Raw genomic sequence first — 21,846 nt, forward strand, 5'->3', positions numbered from 1 at the left:
TATGAATGGCCCGTTATCGTACAACTCTACAAAATATTTACTGTTCAAAATAAATGTTTTTTTGTCTAAATTACCTCTGATTTGAGATTAATTGGATGAATTTGTGAAACTGCTGCTACAGGCGTTGATGTGGCTAGAGCGCTATGATAGGCTTCAAACTCCCGCTTCAAAGCACCAATATTCGGATTAATCGTTTCGCAAGGCATCGCAGCCCCGAGCATAGCTATAGCGTCACCACCACTATTGCTCTCTGCCTCCTCAACACCTTCGGCCATATCAGACTCGCATCCCGACTCGTCTGCAATTGCATTCGAAAAGAAAGGAAAATCAATATAATGAACGCAACACACGAAACAAGGAATTGGCTTTCCAAATAAAACACTTAATGCCTAATTTCATATTATAATGCAAACTTCACCCTAACCCTTCTCTTGACTAACACATACACACCTCTAACACTCGGTGGATATGTATACATGTGTAAAATGCTGCATTATAATTATTCTAATTATGAAATAAATTGCACACACAATTCTACTACAATTGTATTAAGTAGGGTTCACAAATTCTAACCCCCCGTTCAAATGTAGAAATTATATTTTGAAAAAAAAAGAAAAAAATTAAAAAAAAAATCGGCAATCAACACATTTATATTATGTAATATTGTTATGGGACGTATATCACATTTTATGCACATTATTATGTACGAGTCGAGCAAAAGGTAAATGTAATGTGTGCTTTCATCGGAGCTCTTTTGTTTTGAGTCACGCACCCAGAACAAATGAATCGTGCAATGTACAAGAGCATTTCGTTTTGTTTCAAATTCATAACATCATACAATGTGTGTACATATAAAGCAAAAAGCGAAAGGATTAATTTTTTTTTTCTCATCTACCCCTTTATTATATATATGAAAAATATGTGCTATATATACCGATGTATCTCCGTACTTTATACATATAATAGAAATACGGATCGTATGGTTCCCGCTCAATCGTTTCATTTTATTTTATATTTAATGATTTCATGTTTCGTCACCAAAAATATTGTTAACATCTACACTTGTAACGTGTGTAAATGAGTATTTCATTATTAAATTACATGCAGACATCGAGTTATGATTATTAGTATAGACACTATGTAATGCAAATTTCGTCGTCCCTATTATTACATTAACCGTTAATTTATTTATGTGGCCGATAGAAAAAAGTATCAAAATTTTTAAAAAACAACAAAAAATCGAAATTCATCGTCGAGTTGCATTCAACATTTATCTCAAAAAAGGCAACGACATTTTTTCTTCACTTTTCGATGCATCATTTCAATGGTAGTTATATTGATATACTTTTTGTTACTAGTAATGAAAATATCAACATATCCAAACCGAAAAACGAATTTTGCGACGAAATTGTATTTATAAAACGTTGAATATAGGGAAACTTTAGTGTTTTGCCACTCGCTTCGCTCGTTTGATGTCTTCCCATCTAGTGATAAAAGCCACCTCATACGCAAAGGGGGATTGAAGTTTTGACCAATTCGACGCAGAACGTTATTCTAAGCAAAAAATTGTTCTACAGTCTGCCTCTAAAATGCAAAGATTTTTTTATAAAATTAATTTTGTTTACAAAGTTCGACTCTGAATCGACCCTATTTTGTCAGCCGCGTAAAATGTGCCGGAGGCTGTTTCCAGTCTCGATGAAAATAAGTATGTGTAAGGTGTTCTGCAGCAAGAACTACATGGGTATCGACAATTCTGATCAAAATTATTTTAAAAAACAGTGTAAAATCAAAAAGATAGGGCCGTCATTTTGTAATTTACTTACGGGCGGCTGTACGTTTCGAAGTTTTGACGAACTTATAAAAAGATCATAGCATTTTAATGACATACCGTTGAACAATTTTTTGTTTAGAACAATGTTTTACGTCGATTAAAAATAACTCATAAAAACTTCAATCCCCCATTATTCCATAAATAACTATTTTTTCTATATTTCAGTTAGATCTGACGTGACTTTAATAATGCACATCACAAGTTTTTGCTGGCAAATCCGTTTACAATAACAATTTGATTCGTCCTCCTGAATTTATCAGTACACTACACGAGATATTCTGCCAACATCAATGATTCTTTTCACCTACTGCCAGTGGGAGAGAATCGCTGCTGCCCTAAAACTCTTATATGGATGTAATGAAATACGGTTCCTAATTTTCGATAAACTAACTTAAAATCAACAACTGGCTGTCCACATTACATTTCATTTCTCAACAACATTTTGTAGGTTATCGACTCAGGGAAATGGTGTCACACCTTTATACGAGAAATTGACATATAAAAGAGGTCTGTAAATTTTCAGCGAAAGATTCGAGGAAATTGGAAAATGGTGTCACAGAATTTTCGATAGTTGGTGAACTCTCAGAGTAGCCAGCCTATGAAGGAGCCCAAATAGATCTATGAAAAGTTGTGTCAGGACAACCATTTCAACATTTTAGCAAGAATTAACCAGAAACGAATTATTGAACTGTTGAGTTTCGAACTTTCCTTTCGAACGTAATAAAAAAAATATTATTTGCATTGAGTAAAATCAACCATAATTCCAGTTCATGAGTTGAATTTTTAGCGACAACGACCTGTAAAACTGTATAATTTCATCAGGAAATTGCGAGGGAAATTGTTATGGAATAACAACAGAACTAATAATTCATTCAAACAACAGATTCTACCATTTGTAATAAAACTGAAGACGTGCACAAAGCGAAGCGATTCAAAAATATATCTAAACGATAGACACCATCGTGTCACCGAGTTACTTTTTTTTTTTTAATTCATTAATGCGCCAATAATTTCAAATATCATCATTGAATATGAAATGCGTTGTCGAGACTAAACTGGCGAATTGGCTGTTAAAGCAAAAAATAATAATATTTATATTAATGCGACAAGTATAGCAAATTCAATCAGTTAATAATCTATAAACCATATTAAACTCAAATTGCGAATAATCGTAATTTCTTTTCAAATATACATACCACCAATGATATACGTAAAATCATCGCGCTTGTACATTGCGGTTAAATAGTTACAACACAATTTAAACTATGACTCATTTCATTCGTCCAGTTTTAATGAAAAAAAAATCAATCATTCCAATCGAATGGCTACAAGTTTAAATGTTACTTCCACATTAAAATATAAATAAAATGTAAAAAAAAGCATATTGAATGATACAAGTTTTGTGCTGGAGCGTATGTGCATTGGAATTTGATATTATAATACTTTGTAATAAATAAAGGTACAGAGATTGAAGTTAAAATGTTTCTTTTTTTTATTTATCCATAATGATGTAAGTGTATATGAAGTTGGACCACCTCATTGCAAAATTGTACTAAAATATTTAAAATTTATGCAAACAATCAGAATGTCTCGAACAAGCATAATTAATTCCACAAAAAAAAATTTTATTAACCTTAGATAACAGCTGCCTTTACACCATAAATTAATTCTGTTTTGTGTTTTGAATTGCATTATACGATATGCCTGGACTGAGATTTATGCATAAGCAAGACCAGACAACAAAATGGTATCTCGAGTTATAGCCTTTTGCATTTATAATGCATAATCTGAAACACTAATTCAAGTTTCATGTTCTACAGTAGACGAAGTGGTCTTATACCTACTCTCTTCAAACATGATGCATAAGTAAATTCTATAATATATTATAGTTATTTTCTAAAATTCGAAATGGATTTTCGGTTTAACAAATAATTATACGTTTCCATTTCCATTGACATTCATAGTTATGGGATCATGGATGGTAATGCTTTGCTTGTAATGTACCGTCTATATAACATTACCTACAAATAACAGTTTTAATCATTTGAATTCTGCTTTAGTTGAAGAGAATATACATACAGACAAATAAAGGATGCATAACTGAAGGTTATATGTTTAAATAATATGATACCATTGTTTAACCTTATATAGTGCTGCTATGTTATCTCATTTCACAGTTATATCTGACAAATAATAACTAAATAGACACCGGAGACGCAACCGAACGAAGAAGAAAAAAACTAAATTCGTGCTCTAGCCACTATACAAATGAGCCAACGCAAACTATCGAATTTCTTACGATTAGCAATACCGGCCATGAAAATTCGCAAATTTTACGCTTAAATAATAATATTATGCCGTGGAACTATCGAAATTTTTAGATTTTTGTTCATACATGGTATATGTACATGGTCATGTGAATATCGTGCCCTGGAAACTTCAAATATACTTTTAATATGTTGCTTTTTTCAGCACTCGCTCCGCTCGTACGAAAAATTTAGGGCGTGTGCTGATTCATTTCAAAACGTGTTGCACACGATATTTTCTGCCAACCAAGAATTTAGATAAAAATACAAAAATCATCATTTGCATTGCAAATACGAGGGGCATCCTAAAAGTTTCGGGAATCGGGTATTTCCGACGCATAAAAGTATTTAATTTGAACATATTCGTAAATTGCAACATTTTTTAAGAGACATTCATTCCGATTCAGGTCGTAGATTCTGGATATTATTTATGAGAAACATCTTACAGGGAATTTATCGAACAATTTTTTTTTTTTGGGATCTTAACGCTCCTTACAAAACTTTTTTTCATGAAGACATAATGAATGAATCGAAGGAACTCGAAAAGAAAGACCACGGAAATTACCACTCACTTAAACATTTGAATTAGAAGAAAAAAAAACTCTGTTTATGACTCAAAGACTCAAAGTAATCTTAAATATAGTTGGACAAAATAGGAGATGTCCAGTGTACAGGGAAGTGAAAATCGACATGTTTTCTGTTTTGGCAGTTGTGATTCCACACAAAATGTGTTCAACAAATGAAAATCTAGATTTTTTTTATTTTAGTATTTCATTCTTGTTGCGAGCGCGTGCCTAACCAAAATTCAGAAAATAAAAATCTAGATTTTCATTTGTTCAACGAAATTATTTTAGAATCAATCACAAACCACAACGACTCTTAAATTAGAAAATATGTCGAATTTCACTTTTCTCTCCCTGTAAATATCGATAACTGAATTGTAAATGGTACCATACGATTTTGAGTAGTCGTTTACCGCTCGCTAAAGCACCGTGTTAAAGTTTTCGCGTGCAAAAGGAAACGAAACGAAAATCATGTGTAAATTACGGAGATGCTTAAGGTGTTCGCACGAGTTTTCCGAACACAAACGCTAACACTATCATTTACCTTCTCAATTAATGGCATTAATTGAGGTTGGCTACATATAATAATTACTGTTCGTCCAGCAAATCGTACAAGAAAATATGTATGTGCAACAAATTAACGACATTTCTCTCACTTTTTAGAAATTTTACAGAATAAATATAAAAACTTGATATGGATCGTTCCATACGTTTAACACATTCACTTTGGATGCATCCGTCTGTGTAATTCTCAATCTTCTTTTTTTATTTTCAATTGTAAATATGAATTTTATTTACATGACATAATTATGTATAAATAGATTATGCGCGATATAATACGAAAATACCCATAATTTCTGTTGCAGTTTAAATTTTACTACACTTCTTTGCACGCACCTACATTTTTTCTCTCTTCAAAGATATGCGAATTAATTGCTGGAGGTGACGTTCTTTATATAGGTACATACTATGGAAATTGTTCTGTTCACATACTTATACTCCTTTATACTCATTAAATAAAAAAAAAGAAAGATTTTATTTTAGTAATAACACCCACACCATACATAACTCACAACACCACACAGAGTATCGTGTTTGATATAAATTACGAAAATATAAACTTTTATTTCGTTTTAAGAATGCAAGACATAATTTTAAATAGAACATCACAAACAAAATGCAAAACGAAATGACATCTGTTATGACGTGTAAAAGGAGTCATAATATTGAAACCGAAAGTTCTTTTTAGTCTTCACATACAATTGTAGAATTTAATATTAAGCGAGGGGTAACCGACTCGGGAAATTGACTACACACCCTCAAAGGAATTGCCGGAGTATCCGGTAAATAATTGGAATTGATGGAATTGATCGGAATTGGCAGGAATTGATCGGAATTGATTGGAATTGACTGGAAATATGTGGAATTGAAAGTAAATGAGAGTAAATGCTGATAAGTGTGATTATCGGAAAGAAGGACCAGCGAATGCAAAACCACATTATTTCCTTTTTGTTTTAATTTTAAAAGCTCCCGCACAATAAATAACAGTGTACAGTGTTGATCAGTTCCATTTTAGAACAGGTCCAACGTCCTTTTATGTTCAAAATATGCACACTGAAGGATTCTTCTTCGGACGATTCTTGTTAGTCAGATACGGAAGAGTTTGAGCCGCAACAAACAAGTGAATATTCGTCGGAGGAATGTTAGGCTGGGGCATTGCCGATGCGAAATGCTCCAGTTTCAAACCAAATGTACAAAAAATGCATCACCGACAATATCATCTAATCCATCAACTTTTCAAAAGCCTAAAATCTTATGATGTCGATCACTTGAGTGAAACAAAAAATTGAGTGCTTTTGCCTTTGCTGACGTGTGCTGAACAAATGGATTTCCTGTCGAGGTACGAACAACGTTTTGTGCATTGGACAACTGAAATAGACAAAACACAGCAACTTACTTGAAAACATACACACTTCACATTCACCATATTAATCAATCGTATAGTCATGGAAAAATTCATGTAATTTCTTTACTTTACTAGTGAGGTAATATGGCCATTGTGCCACCGAGAATTGAAATACGACGGATTTCAATATCGATAACTAGATTGAAATGTCCAAAATTACAACACCCGTTTTCATGGCTTATTACAACACTCAAACCAGTGTTGAAATGAAATTCGTATGAGTTATTACAGCATTCGTTTTAAAAAAATGCAAAGCAACGTGATCGATCAAATTCGAAGAGTGATTGTTTACAATGAAAATTCTGAATTTTTGTGCATTTGTCTATTTCAATTCTCGGTTGGCACAAAGCATGATGTGTTACACGTATTGTAATGAGATTTTTTCAGCACACGACCCAATTTTCCTTACTCGCTCTGCTCGTAAGGAAAACTTGGGTCTAGTGCTGAAAAAATCAACATTACAATACTTGTAACACAACATACTATTCCCTCACTAGTGAAGACCCTTTCCCTCGCTCGTAAAGTAAAACGCCATACTTTACGCGTGAAATAATTTGATATCTCGTATCACGATGAGTAAAAGTACCTCGGGCTGAAGCCCTCGGATACTTTTACTCATCTGGATACGAGATATCAAATTACTTCACTGGTATAGTAATGTACTATTCCCGCACCATAAATCATAAAGAAATGAAGTCTTTTTCATGCCCTGGGCATAAATTACGGAATTTTTCTCGTAACTTAGGCCCTCAGCATGAAAAGTTGTATACGCATCTGTTGTGGACGGTTTATTTTAGGCACTTTCGCTTGTTGTCCTCACTTCGTTCGCGCTACAATCCGCGAAATTGCCTAAAATATACCGTCCACAACATATACGTAAATAACTATTCCTGCACGATATATAGTTCGGGAAAAACTGACATTTCTTAATGAAAAATCATGGCAAAATATGTCATATTTCAGTTGTCGGATGCACAATAGTTTTTCGTCATTTCCTGTCTTTGTACGAAAAATACTATTTATCTAAAATAAACAATGATGTGCGATGTGAAATCATTTTAAACAAAACTGCAGTCAATTGGACGGTTCAATCTAAATTGAAATTGAAAAATCTCTTCTAAAAGTATGAGTAAAAATTAAAGATTCTAACAAAATGAGTCACAAATGTAGGACAACATAGTTGTTCCAAATTTTTTCTTGATATAGTCTGACGATTCTTTTTCCAAAATGCTTAAGGGTTTAACTTTGACTTTAAGTTTATATCTATTTGAAAATATCGAGCAATTATTTCGAAAATTCGTGGAATTGAATGAATTGATTGGAATTATAGGAATTGAAGGGCGAATCCGGCAAGTAGTGGTGTTAATCCGTTAATTAAAGAAATAAATGGAATTAAGAGCAATTAAAAGGAATTGACAGGAAGTACCTTTAGAAATTGAAAGGGAATTGAAAGGGAATTGAAAGAAATTGAAAGGAATTGAACGGAATTGAAAGGAATTGAAAGGAAATAGAGCGAATCCGGCAATTAGACGAGTTGGTCCGGTAATTGAGGTAATTAAACGGAATTGAAAGGAATTAGAAATTGATTTGCCACCATTTTGGCCAGTCGGTTACCCCTCGATATTAAGACTTTGGTGTAATCGCTTTGAGGAAAGCATCACTTTCCACGTATTTAATAAATCTACATTTTCGTAGGCTGATAAATTAAAGTAGTGGCGTGAAGGCTATATCATTTAGCGAAGAGATCTCTCACAAATCCTTTGATTCTCCTGATTTTTATTCTCTCCTTCGTAATCTTCATTCTATTTGTTGGAAAATTTGAAGAAAGAAAATGTAGACCCGTCATCAGACAAAAGACTTCTTTTTTACCTAATGAAGATACAATAAATGGACGATTTGACTGTCTTTGTTGGATCAAGATATAATATCATAAATCGGAGTTTATAGAGTGTTATGATGAAAGAGAAGAAGATATTTTGACAAGTACCCCAAGGCAAGTTAAAATAAACTGGTCTTCTGTCCTCTCGCTCTCAACGTACCACGTTGAAAGAGAAGCAAATACCTTGACTTGACAATTACCCCATGGCAAGTTATAGTAACTAGTCTTCGGTTTTCTCGATCTGATCATAACAGTCTATTTTATTTTCGGATGCTCATTGGATTGATTTATAGATCTGTATGCTCATCAATTAGAAAATGAAGCTTTATGGTCCCTTCAATATAATTTTAGAGTTCGAGTTCACTATTAAACTATATTTCGAACATTGCTGACATTGCTGAGAGGCATAATTGTTCCTCCTAAGACACACTCCAACATGATTCTTCTTAACAAAATGTTCACTGAAATATGTAGAATCTACATTGTAGATTTTCTATTTATTTACTTATTTGCTGAAATCAACTTCTCCAATGTATGCACGATTACCAGTGAATAATAAAGGCTCAAATCGTTTAAATTATCAAAAATTTATTTTATTATTTAGATCAAAAATTTGGCTGCCCATATGTCCCGTTTACTGAAAGTAGCATTTTAATCTAAATGACATCATTTTTGAAATCATTTTTCGGAAATGATTCGATTTAGTGTGACGTCATTTTATTATATTTTGATAATGCTTAAACCTATTGCAGTTTGTTTTTTAACATTTGTTAAATTTAAAGATTTATTTAAAAAAAATTTGTGACCGCAATTCCAACCGAATCAGTGGCAGTTTTTCATGTAGTACGCTCTTGTGTTGTGATATTTTTGGTGTTATCAGGAAAGTGAGCAGTTTCGTGAAAATTGTAGCTCAAAACAGAGGTACTTTAATTTCATTATTTTATCAAAATTTTATTAATTTCTGGAAAATGTAAAACCGCAATTCCAACGACGAAAGTCCATATTACTTTTCTGAAGCATATTCGAATCATTTTGTATGACTTCCTAAGAGATACATCGACAGTTTTCGGGTCGTTTTTTCGTGTTTTGTGGTAGGAAAAAGAACTGATGCCTCTTAAGAGCCTCAATTTCTACCTTTTTGAGGTTCTTAGGTTTACTAGACCTTTTGTGGCAGAACGTTTGTGGAGACTATCCAGCAAAGTGGATGCCTTATAAATCAAAAATACAAAATGAACGCTCACTCCTACATGTTAGTTGTACGCTATAAGTGTCGCACGTAAGTTGTTCTATTGTTAGTTAATCTACTATTGTAATGTAGATTATGTACTGTCCACATACGTACGACTATTTTTACTCGCAGCACGGCAGCACTCCACGGAAATGATTCACTGTCTGATGACATTTACGGTACTATTTTCACTTCCGCAGAGCTTCGCGGATAAAACAACGTAATTGTTTGGACATTGTTATTTTCACTAGTAGTGTTATAGTTCGAGAGGAAGGAAAACTTCCCACTTCTCAATATAAAAATGTTCAAACAAGTTCGTAGTCTTCCATTATGCATGAACGAACTGCATAACAACAGAGACTACGACTCTCACTTACATATTGATGAACAACTCGGAAATCATCAGTAAGTTCTCTATACTTAAAAGTTATTTGTTCACCGAGGGTTAAAAAAGTTGGAAATTTAATTTCGAGTGTGCTGACGACGTTTTTCACAACAAAGGCTCCCGAAGTTTTAGCTGAGATGAGGAAATGTCTATTTACTCGACTGTGTTGTGAAAAATGTATGGAGTGAGGTTCGACATGTAAATCACAAGTTTTACGTCAATTTATCGCAATTTCTCTAATAGTATCCTGGATCTAGATTAGATAAACTAGGACCTCAATCCAATATATTCAATCACAGCTGAGATAGCATAAATAGATATTGTTCGCTGGAACAAAAATTCTCTGTTCGATTAGTGTTTTGTTTATTAAGTTTTAATACTGAGAACCGGATTTATTTATGCATACAAGTTAAATTATACACTACTATGTTGCAGTTGCTATCCGATTCGTAGACGCTTCCATTAGCAAACAGCTTAGAAAAATAACACAATTACCTTCAATTTAATTAATAAACTATTTAATTTATTAAAAATGAGATAAATCATTAGCACAGCGATGGAAGAAAAAAATCTAATTGAAACTACAATGTATAAACTTCAAAACGTGTATCTAATTACACCTTTTTACTCATTTGTCTAGAGATCTAGCTAATTAATGGCTGTTTTGCAAACATTTCATTGCTAATACAAAAATATAATCTAATTAAACGTAACCCGTCAGAATTAGAAATGATAAAGTTAGGTACTCGTTTACGTTGCAACTCTGAGCTCAATGACAATAAAACACATCATCATCCAGACCAGACCAGTATTATTTTCATATAAGTAGCGCCATAAACGGTCGTTTTTTTTTTTAAATAAGTTAATTCATTATCCATTCATAAATTGATTTTTAAGAAATTAAATAATAATTCCTTATTATAGGCAATACTTAAATAAATGTGTCGTAAATTGTAAAAGTTAATTGTATTAATACATATCCACTATGGAAATATAACCGCACAATACAACAATGTAGTGATTCCAATTTGAATAATACAATGTAACTGAAAATGAGCAATTAAAAAATTGTAATTATTTCTCCCACTTTATTCTAATCATTTATTAATTCGTTCGTTAAACAACATTAAACGTTTCGTATCGACTGCATATTATGCATATTAACATAAGAAGCGTAAAGGTAACATAAACGTAAAAAATGTTATTTATCTTATTGATTATTTTGTGAAATGAAGCACTTTATCGACAATTATAACTACTGTATTTACTTTCCTGGCCATATCGGTGTCACGGTATTTAATATATTTTTTTTTCCTTCAAAATAATTATTAATGTTGTGCTGCTTAGTCTGCTTAGTGCAGAAACCTCGACTGAAACAATGTTACAACATTACATAAAAATAAATCTTTTCAGCGCTCATCGTAAATTTGTCCTTAGAGGTTTTCCGAGTTGTTCACTTTATATTACGTAGAGTGGAGAATAACGAGAGTTAGTGAACGAGTACGTCGTTATATTAAACGCCGCTACAGTTATCATAATACCGTTTAACCAGAAAGTTCAACCACGCTCTGGTTTATTTCCGCCGACACTTGCAGTGTCGAAATACGAATGGAAACTGTTGATGAGAATAAACTATGTCTAAAAGAAAGAATTTTTTTGGTTTAGAAAAATGCCAGCCGAAGCTATGTCCAACATTCCAACAACATACAACGCATGCATGTTTTTAACTAGCAAAGATTTAGAAAGACGTGCAGACTTCGTACGGTGGCCTCTAGAAGCCAGCGCCTGTAATAGTGAAAATATTTTCGCTAACTTTCATGAATTTTCGCGATTTTTGAGATTCACGAAAATCGAGAAAATTCTAAAAAGTTCATGAACGTTCGTGAAAACGTTTTCACCATTACAGACTCTGCTAGAAACTATTTGTAGAATAATAGTTATTTGTGAAACAAGAGTCGTATGAAGGAACATGTCGATTGTCAACCCAAGTCAAAACCGACGTTGACAAGACATCGCGTGCAATAAAATACCACTCATTGTGGGTGCGATTGCGATACATATTTTTCGCAATCATTTTTGATCGAAATAAAACTGATTCAAAAGACACACAGGCGGAGTAAATGACGAATTCACTCACTGAATTGCATTAACACATTGAAATTAATTGCAGCTTGCCAACTTTCGGCACCATGGGCTTTACTTAAATAGTCGAGGAAAACTGAATTCAAGATTTTTAGAAATTTATTTGGAGGTATTCCACAACTATTTAAGTAAAGTCCAGGGTGCCGAAAGTTGACAAGCCGCAATTATTTTGAATGTGTTAAAGATAATTTTATAACTTATTCTTTCGGATGTAAAAAAAAATGTTTCAACTCAGAGTACAAAATAAAACAATAACAACTGTATAAGATACCAGTGCATACATTTCCGTAAGTATTATGGTGTATGTGCGTTGATGAGTTTTCAATATGTGTATTTTCTTTTAAATAGAAAGATGGATTCAATCAATTCAAACCCTAACAAAATTCACATGAAAATTAGTGTTTTGAACAAGTAACATATTTTGTAGCCTAACGAGTACCGATCGAATTCGATAAACAACAAAGTGAGATGCGTTATCATTTTTAAATTGGATAATTCAGCTTAAGTATAAAGTAACATGATGTAAAGTAAGAAAAGAATTACCGGATGCGTTTTTAAAATATGTTTCCCTGGGCGAATCCGTTGTGAAAGAATTTATGTCTGACAGGGTAAAATTTGTCGCTTGTCTCGGTGCTCGGCCTGTAAAAAAAAATACGAAAAAAGTAAGAAAACATTGACACTACAAGAAGTGCATCGACTAAAATCAAAATTTATGCAATTCGGTGGCAAAATGTTTTCGCATTATTTCAATGGTTGGTACTTTTTGTCACTAGTGATAAATTTCCATATAACATTTTGTCACTAGTGATAGTGATAAGAGGTACATAAACGTATCATTAAGCAGGAAACAGTTATTTACATATCGGTTGTGGACGAAAGATTTTAGGCAATTTTACAAAGTTTACTGTAATTTTGTCCCAAGGAATGAAAAATTGATTTTACGACGAGACGAGATTCCATAACGATGCATGCTTGGTGTTTTTGTCACTAGGTGTCACAAATTTGTTCAAACGTGTTGCATAAATTACTATTCATCAATGTGTTATAATAAATAAATCGCTTGAAACGAGATGCGTTTAACCACTTTCAAACAGCCTTCTTCCGAGGGGCAACATGAAATAAGTTGGAGATCAATTGGTTTTCCCCCGTATTTTGCATTTCGATAAATCAAGCGAATATAAAATTTCATAATCACATAATTTGAGAATATCAATTTCGATGTGATTGGTAATAATTGGAATAAATTACCGTGCGAAAAACATTATTACCGTGAAATAACTGAGAAATTTGAATTTATCTCGGAGTTTATCAGAAATTGTTCAAACCACAAACATTTAAAATTTATACTACTGTCAATCGTGCTTCCAAATAATTGTTTAGTACTTATAAGCGTCAATGAAATATGTACGTACATTCAAGTTTAAGTATATTCTATGTATATAACACATTCGGTGCACTTTCTGAATATTTGGAAACGGAGTTTGATAGTAAAGGAAGTAATTTGGGTAGTTGCATTATTCAATTATGTTACTATTATTGAGACTGATTTTGTGTCTGGAAGCTGGCATAGGAATGAATATTGAAAGAATATAGCTGAGAAGTCTACTACATTGGTTTATTTATGAAATAACTTTATCAAGCCAGTCCTAACGAGAAATGTTGGAATCAACGATAAATACGAGCCCTTTATTCTTTCGAATGAACAAAACAAAAGACAATAGTGTGCTAGTATTCCAAAAGATCTTCGTATTTATTAGCTTTACCCTATGCCTTCCCGCGCTCGCATTTAAAAGGGGTAGTGTGACATGAGGGGATGATTCGAATAATGTACATTCTGCCAAACGCTTTGAGCGGAAAATGCAATTAGTACATGGTAATATCCTCAAAGATTCGATTAAATGAATAGAAAATTTAAGAATTTTTTAGTGCGAACCAAAACAATGCCCTCGCATTAAGCCGAATGTTTCACCTTACACGCCATGATGTTTTCTTACGACTGAATGAAAATACTTGAAAGAGAGCTAGCTCGAATCGAGGTAAAACAGCAACAAAAAAGTTCTTTTTTGTCATTTGATTAGTTTCAAAACTTATCAAAAGTTACAAAGTAATCGATATACTAGGCTATCGTGAAACAAGTGTCGAAGTGGGTTTGATCTACAAGAAGCATGCGAGTTTGATGCAACGCATCATGTTGCAACAATCGACATGTATGTGGAACAAATTTTTTTGCAACGAAGCCAGCTTTTTTTTGCTGTTTCGCCGCAAGCAAGATGCATGATTTTTTGTATTTTGATGTCGAACCCTCGCGAACATTTAATATTTTTAACATTTGGAGGAACATCTATAACAACGGACTCGTATAATAAAAAAATATATGAAAATCGTTCAAGCCACTAGAGCAAAAAAATACCAATGGAAAGTACACATTCGTATTCGTAAGGAAAAATTTTTTTCACTCGAAAGCCTTTTAGCCTCGCTTTTAGCATGTGTATACAATACTCGTGCCAAAAAAAGTCAACGAAAGTTTTACTGTTCGTCACAGAGTTAAGAAAATACCATTTCCACACTGTTCCAACTACGAAAAGTACTGGCAGTTCAGGACAATAAATATCGTTAATTTTCTTTGAAGGCCAACTAAATTGATCCAAATGTAGACTTGACTTTTCCACGAATTATTTATTCCAACTTCCAACCATTCAGACAAAAATCTTGACAATTTAATTTAAATGATTCTCTTGCCAAACTTTACTTTCCACGTAAGATGCCTCTGTGCACTTTTCTCTACCCAGTAAAGGAACAACTACCCTTAATAAAAAAAAAGTTAAGAAAGAGACAAACCGACCAGATAAAGGTACAAGTTTGGAACATTTTTAATGTCCTTTTACTGAGAGGGTCGAGTGGAATTTCCACCACAAATTGAGAATCTTATTTGTAAAAATATTTTTTTTTTTAAACTCTGTTCTGTTCTCCAATTAAAAGCAATCAAAGTCAATCCGAAATTAATGCATTAATATCAAGAAGAATGAAATTCGGTTGTATGACTTGAAACACGAAACCAAATTTTTAGAAAATCGTCAATTTTATTGTACGTGTTCGAAATGATTGCTATAATTCAAAATTCATAAACACACTTGAACCAATAAATTTGATTAATCTCGCGGTTTATTAATATAATATTTCCAATAACTGAATTCAAAATTCGTTTTAGTGAGTTGTTTTGAAAGTTTTTTTGTCATCTAAAACACAAAAACCAATCCCGTAAATAGAGTATACCATACATACGACCATACGATTCAAATAACTATCATGTCTCACTTTAAATTACATTTTATTATTTAAATTATGGTCTGATTTTAACAATTAATAATTATTTATATCATTTCTAATGCATGAATATTATTATACAACTGAACCTTTTGTGTTCTTTAAATTAAATATACCAAATGTGTCATATTATTTGCATTAAGTGTTCTTGATTAACCTTAATAGAAAATATGCGCGAAACATAACAGTGCTCTAAAATGTGAGCACTCATATATGTATAGCGCAAATTATATTCTGATTTGTATATGTAAAATTTAATATAAATTAATAGTGTACTGGCTGATACATAGTTATACAGAGAGAGTAAATTCGTAAATTTGGATTCGAATATTGAATATATATCAAGGAATTTAAATGTTTTGATTTTGTCTGGGCATAACATTTATTTTGCTCATTGGTATTCAATTGGACATTAATAAATTGGTCAGTAAAAATCCTCCAGTTTCAATTCGTTTAGAATAGTTTTGTAGTTTTGTATTTTTATTTTCGATTAGCATGGGATGGCGGGTAAAAATGCTCTAACCTGATTTGTCAAAAATATTAATATTTTATTGCACTTCGATTGGAGTAATGAATAATTTTTGGGATGGTACAATATTTACCATCGTGCAGCGCATAGTTGTTTTTCTATTGAGAAGCTAAATTTGGAATAGGAATAAAATTTGTCTTAATAATAGAAGCGGATTGCCGAGATCTTGTGGATCGTCAATGAATATGAATATACACAAAATATTGTAACCTAATTTTCAAACCTATAAAATATTCAAGAAGTATCCGAGGTAAACACATCGTATCTATCAATTGTTCCCCATTGTCAAAGAAGGTATTTAACTCAAAAACGTGAGGTACACTTTAGCCGCCGTAAACCCATTTATTTTCAGTTAACCTGGACTTTAATATTTATGGAAAGAATCGTTGGATGGCCTTCAAACCAATACTTTGGAAGAACTCATTTCGATGAAACGTTGGTTGGACCTAAAAAAAAGTTGGTTCCACGATAAGACTATCTCAATTATGAATTTGTCGTGCATTATAGTGTAAAGAATTTGTTCTCGCATTACTCGTTCGATAAGAGAGTTGCCACCGGTCGGTAGTGTGTTTTTCAGTTACTTTGCAGTAAACACTATATCCCCTGAAAGCCCGTGTTAAAATGTAATAAACACATGCTAAATGAGTTAATACAAATAAATTTACCCCAAAGGGTTGTATTTGAAAGGATACACAATAAGATTAGGGTTGGAGGTAGAAGTGTTACTAAAATCAGTACAACTGTGAGTTTCAATAACGTTTCAGTCAATGAATTGATTTAGAGTGCGTTGAAACTGGATAGTGGAACAGTTTCAACAGGAGAAATCTTTTCCGTCAGAGCAATACAAACAAAATCGCTTCAGGTAAGCCTAAGCCTATTCAGTATTGGTTTTGTATCTTGATCCACATAAATGACTTGGAAATTTTTGAGGAAATAAAGACCATTGCAAAATCTGATCAATACAACCAAAGATATTTCAGACCCAACTACTTTTTAAGTTTGGGATTCTTGTAATGTAAAATCGTTTGTTATATGAAATACATATCATTAGTGTTCATTGTTCAGAGAGTTGAATATTTAAGTTCACGCAAAAAAAAGTTTTAATGTCCTTGCGACATATGCACCTAAACTTGAAAAGAGCTTTTTGTGCTATGCAAAACTCAATGTTCTAGAGTTTCGAGTACGCTCAAAAGTTTGCAAAATTCAATATACTGAGAGCCGATTAATATTATTAACAAAAAGAAAGAAAGAATAAACAGAACACATTTCACATTTTGAAAACACGAAAATTTTCAAGTTTTCATTTAGTTAGCATTTGACTTTAATCGCATTTGTTTCTATGGCGAGATAGCATGAAAATACCTAAAATGCATTCAGTTTAGCGTTCACTTTTGCTTACCCTTTCTGAAGAATGTAGGAAAGTGCATTTTGCAAGTATGTATAACATTCAATCAATTATTAAAACACCTAAACTTACTCATATGTAGAAATGTAGATGGCCTCCCTTTAACAGAAATGATGCGTATTTTAAATTATGAAATTGACAATTTATTAGTGCAATAAACGCCTAAGAAATATTATAAATTGACATTTCAATTGACATATAATAATTGCTGCAACAGCCTTAAATAAATAGAATGAAGGAGAAACAGTTTCAACGTGTATGGAAAGCAGTTTTTTATCCGAATTGTTTTTATGGGTGTCATCAAGCACAAGAACCATTGATTAATTCGGAATTTTTGATTTAAGTTTAACACTTTTAGTGATATAGTATTGAATCAAATATTGAACAGTGCCGCCACTTCACGCGGATAATATGGACATTTTCATGTTTCGGGGATAAAAGTGAGGCTTATTTTGAATTTTTTCTCGCGATTTCCCTCTGCATGAAAAATTCTTGGACGATAGATTTTGGCATTTTCGCTTGTAGCCTTCAATTTTTTTGGGCTTCAATTCGAGAAACTGCCTAGGATGCAGCGATTTGGAGGAACGTAAAAACCTGCTGGCGGCACTATATAGTACTTTTCCTAACGCATGCTAAATTGGCTTTTTTTAGCGAATGAGAGGCGAGTTCTGGAATCGAATTTAGCATAAGTTAGGATCAACGTTTTGTTTGTAGTGTGCCGGAAATGAGCGACGAAGTCAGCTTTTTTTTTTGGAGAATACCATCTCTAGGAAATGCGTACAAATAATTGAAAAAATTGAATGCAGGGAAGGAATAACAACATCCAAAAAATTCGATCCATAGACGTGCTTCTGCATGAGTAAACATTGCGATATGTACGTATGCGAACCCCGATACCACAAGCGGAATGAATAACAGAATTGGGATTGAAATGGTTGGTCTTTTATAGTTCCACAGCTGTAATAATTGTTTCCGTTAACCGTTTTAACCTTTTACCATATGTGGAAACAATAAGTGTGTGTTACGCTAGTATCTTCCCTTTTCCAAAAATAGAATGTAAAGACTAATGACTTTGCCACCAAAAATGATTTTTGAAACAAACGAGACTGAAGGTTTACTTATTTTGTCTACGCATTCTCTACCAATACTTTTTAACAATGATTTCTTTCTTTCTTCCTTGACTTTAATTGAATAAGTTCATTTAGTGCAAAGTTTTTGCAATGAATTGAAGAAGGGTTGAAACGAAACTGAAAACGGTTATCGAGAACAACGAGAAAAAAATGTAACTATGAATTCTGGCTAACGTTTTCTTATATTGCGAAGAGTTTTTTTTGTTTGAACTAATAAAGTAAACGATTCTCTACCAACTAGTAGATTAGGAGATGACTTTCGAGTTTGGAATTTATTATTTTAGCTAATGTGAATCATACAAGGAGTGAGTAATAATGATTTAAACAATTGAACTAATAGATTGAATGGTCATACCGTGACACGGTTGTCACTTGTTGAAGACTTCAAGAAATTCAATGTTTTTTTGAAAGAAATAGAGACAGTACCTGGCAATGATTTAGGTAATAAAATTTTGTTTCAATTTCTTTTACATTTAACATGCCCACGCGTTGCGTATCGAATAACATGTTGTCTAGTATCAGTTTACATGCACAATGTAACACAATTTGAAATATTTATTTGGAGTTATTTCACGTGTTGCCTTGTCGATTTTTCAGAAATTATAAAATAATTTTTTATTTTCCTAATTCTACCTCCTATTTTACTTAATAATAATTGTACTACATACCACTTTCCGTCATGTAATTTATTTATCCAATAAATTTGTTTATTTGTCCTTGTTGTGTTGATCTTCAAAAAACAATTCCAAAAATGTTAATAGCACCGAATAATATATTTACCCAAACTCATTAGCACAGTGTATAGTAGTAAAACTATATTTTCATAAAAACAAAAATTTATATTTGTTGATGCAAAGTTAAACAAAGCTCAACACACACTCCGCTCAGAGCGAAAAAGCACAATAAAACAGACACAAGACAACGTGAAAACTTTTCCCGCGTCAAAAATTTATACAATATATTTATAATGGAGATGTATATTATATAGCACTCTTGGCTGTATGTTTTTAACCGAGCTCATTTGGCTTTGACACTGTGCTTTTAATTTTTAACAGCATAATATGGTTCGCAAATGATATGTGAATAATAATAATTTCGTTAATTGAGCACCAGAAAGTGTTAATTGGTCATGTTTTCGAGGTGCGATAGTTCTAGAAATGTATTTAGATAATTTCAGCGATTAGTTGGGTATTTTCAGTTTTAAATGTTTTACAACAAATTAATACCGTGTTAATCCAATTAGAGTAATTTTTTGTGCATACAAATGCACAATCAGCACTAGGTTTCTTTCTTGTTTAGCATTTGGTTGTTTTTATTTTATTTTATTTTTATTCTATTTTTATTTTGTTTTTTAATTATCAAACACACAAACACTTCAGATTGTGTGTCCACTTGAATTTGAAATACAAAAAAAAGTATGCCGAGATCGAAAGATGCACTTCGCAATTATTATTCTTCTGTTAATAATTGATTGCCATTCAAAACATCATCTAAATTCACTGTAAATCACACTTTATTATACGCAATGTGTTACACACCGTGTGTATTGTAACAATGAACACACAGCACATCCGTCCTATCTGACGTAATGTCATTAACTGACTCAACGCAAAACGTTGCTTTATTTCTATTTCATTAAAGGCAACGTCACATGTCAAGATCTGTTATTTTACATTTATATTCCCTGCATATAAAATTATATTTTTGTTAAATGTTTAAGCGCAATTGTGTATGTTTTGACTCTTTCGCATAATTCAAAATATCCATCTCTCTCTCATCACACTATCAACAGCACACTGCACATTCCCCTTTTTACACTAAGAAAACATGTTGTTTGCTGCTTACTCCGCCTCTTACTAATTGTTTATCCTTGTCTGAAAGTTTTCCGAGTTGCTCACAATTTTACTCTTTACTCTTTGTCCGAGTGTATACACTTTTTAGGCTCATGGCTACGATTTATTTATGCTTTTTTTTTTGAACGGTGCGCGCTTATGCTTTTTTCTCTTATTTCGAATTTTGTTTCCTATTATTATGTTTTACGCTGTGGCACAGGCACAGTTACATTATGATATTTTTGCGTTTATATGCAGGCCACTCACACAACAATATGATACTCCCGCACGCTTTGAATCTTACCTACATTTTTGAACATTTGCGTCTGCAACGTTCATGCGCTATATAAAACGCAGTATAATTAATATTCATCTGAAAGCATTTATTGCAAGAAGAGGCACAAGAGCGAATCGCTGGTTTTACTCAAATCTCGCGCATTTATACACGTGAAGTGTTTGAATACTTTTTTTTTGCATTTCTGCTACGGGTAATCGTATACACATGTCTAGAATGTTATGTATTTTTAGTGGATATATATCCGTAGATTGTAATATTGAGAGAGATTTTTTTTCTGCTGTAGAGTAAATAGAGTATACGATTGCATGAAGAAAGTGAAAACTAAAAGAAAAAAATCTTGGCTTAAAGCGGGATCAAATTTTGTAGATTTCTTTTTATTTCCTTTTTGTTTTGGTGCTGGGTGAAGGTCGTTGCGAGTTGTATTGATATCTACTTTAATATGCTGCTGATGGATTAAATAAATTTGTTGAAAAAGTTGATTGTAAGCAAATTTTATAGTTTGTATGGGTATGGTAGGGTACATATTGCAGCATGTGTATTTATATAGCTTTTCAAATATAATCCATAACGTATTTCCACGTGATTTAATATGGCAAGTGTTAATGTCGTACTCTTTTTAACCTTCTTCGTTACAGTTGTCGTCTATCACAAAGATATGCAAAATTAGGTTTCTTGCACATTGTGAAGCACAAGTATATTCCATCATTTAATTAGGACTTAACCCCAACCAACTCCAACATCTTTTTTTCGGCTTTGTAGGCAAGACAAAGATCTTGTTAGGTAAGAAGTATTGAAGTTCGTCTTAGAAAATCTCATCTGTTAGTGTCGTCAATTTAGTAGAATGTTAAAACAATTGAAGTAAAAGATTATTCTCAATTCATTGACGTAAAATAAAACTTTCGTTGGTTTTGTTGAGAAAGCTGGTGCAGACAACTCGGATTTGTGGGAATTTTAGAATATTTTAAGAAATTAGGCATGGCAGAATTAATTTTAGTACTTTTAGTACTTGTCCTTTTTAACATACATTT

At 32.6% G+C, this 21,846-nt stretch overlaps 1 protein-coding gene across 2 annotated transcripts in view; it reads right to left on the reverse strand.

Moving 5' to 3' along the window:
* Nucleotides 1–20,421, reverse strand: part of LOC119066386 (POU domain, class 6, transcription factor 2) — a 55,060-nt gene extending 34,639 nt beyond the window's left edge. The window contains exons 1-3 of one of the 2 annotated variants that reach the window (XM_037168819.1): nt 19,355–20,421; nt 12,844–12,940; nt 75–298 (exon numbers count right to left, since the gene is read on the reverse strand). In XM_037168819.1, coding sequence (XP_037024714.1) covers nt 75–298; nt 12,844–12,940; nt 19,355–19,369 — 336 coding nt within the window. In that variant the 5' untranslated portion in view covers nt 19,370–20,421. The remainder of the gene's footprint in view (nt 1–74; nt 299–12,843; nt 12,941–19,354) is intronic. The other variant, XM_037168818.1, reaches the window with a different exon arrangement.
* Between the last annotated feature and the right edge of the window lie 1,425 nt (nt 20,422–21,846).

This window comes from Bradysia coprophila, chromosome IV, assembly GCF_014529535.1.
Source record: "Bradysia coprophila strain Holo2 chromosome IV, BU_Bcop_v1, whole genome shotgun sequence".
NCBI classification, from domain to species: Eukaryota; Metazoa; Arthropoda; class Insecta; order Diptera; family Sciaridae; genus Bradysia; species Bradysia coprophila.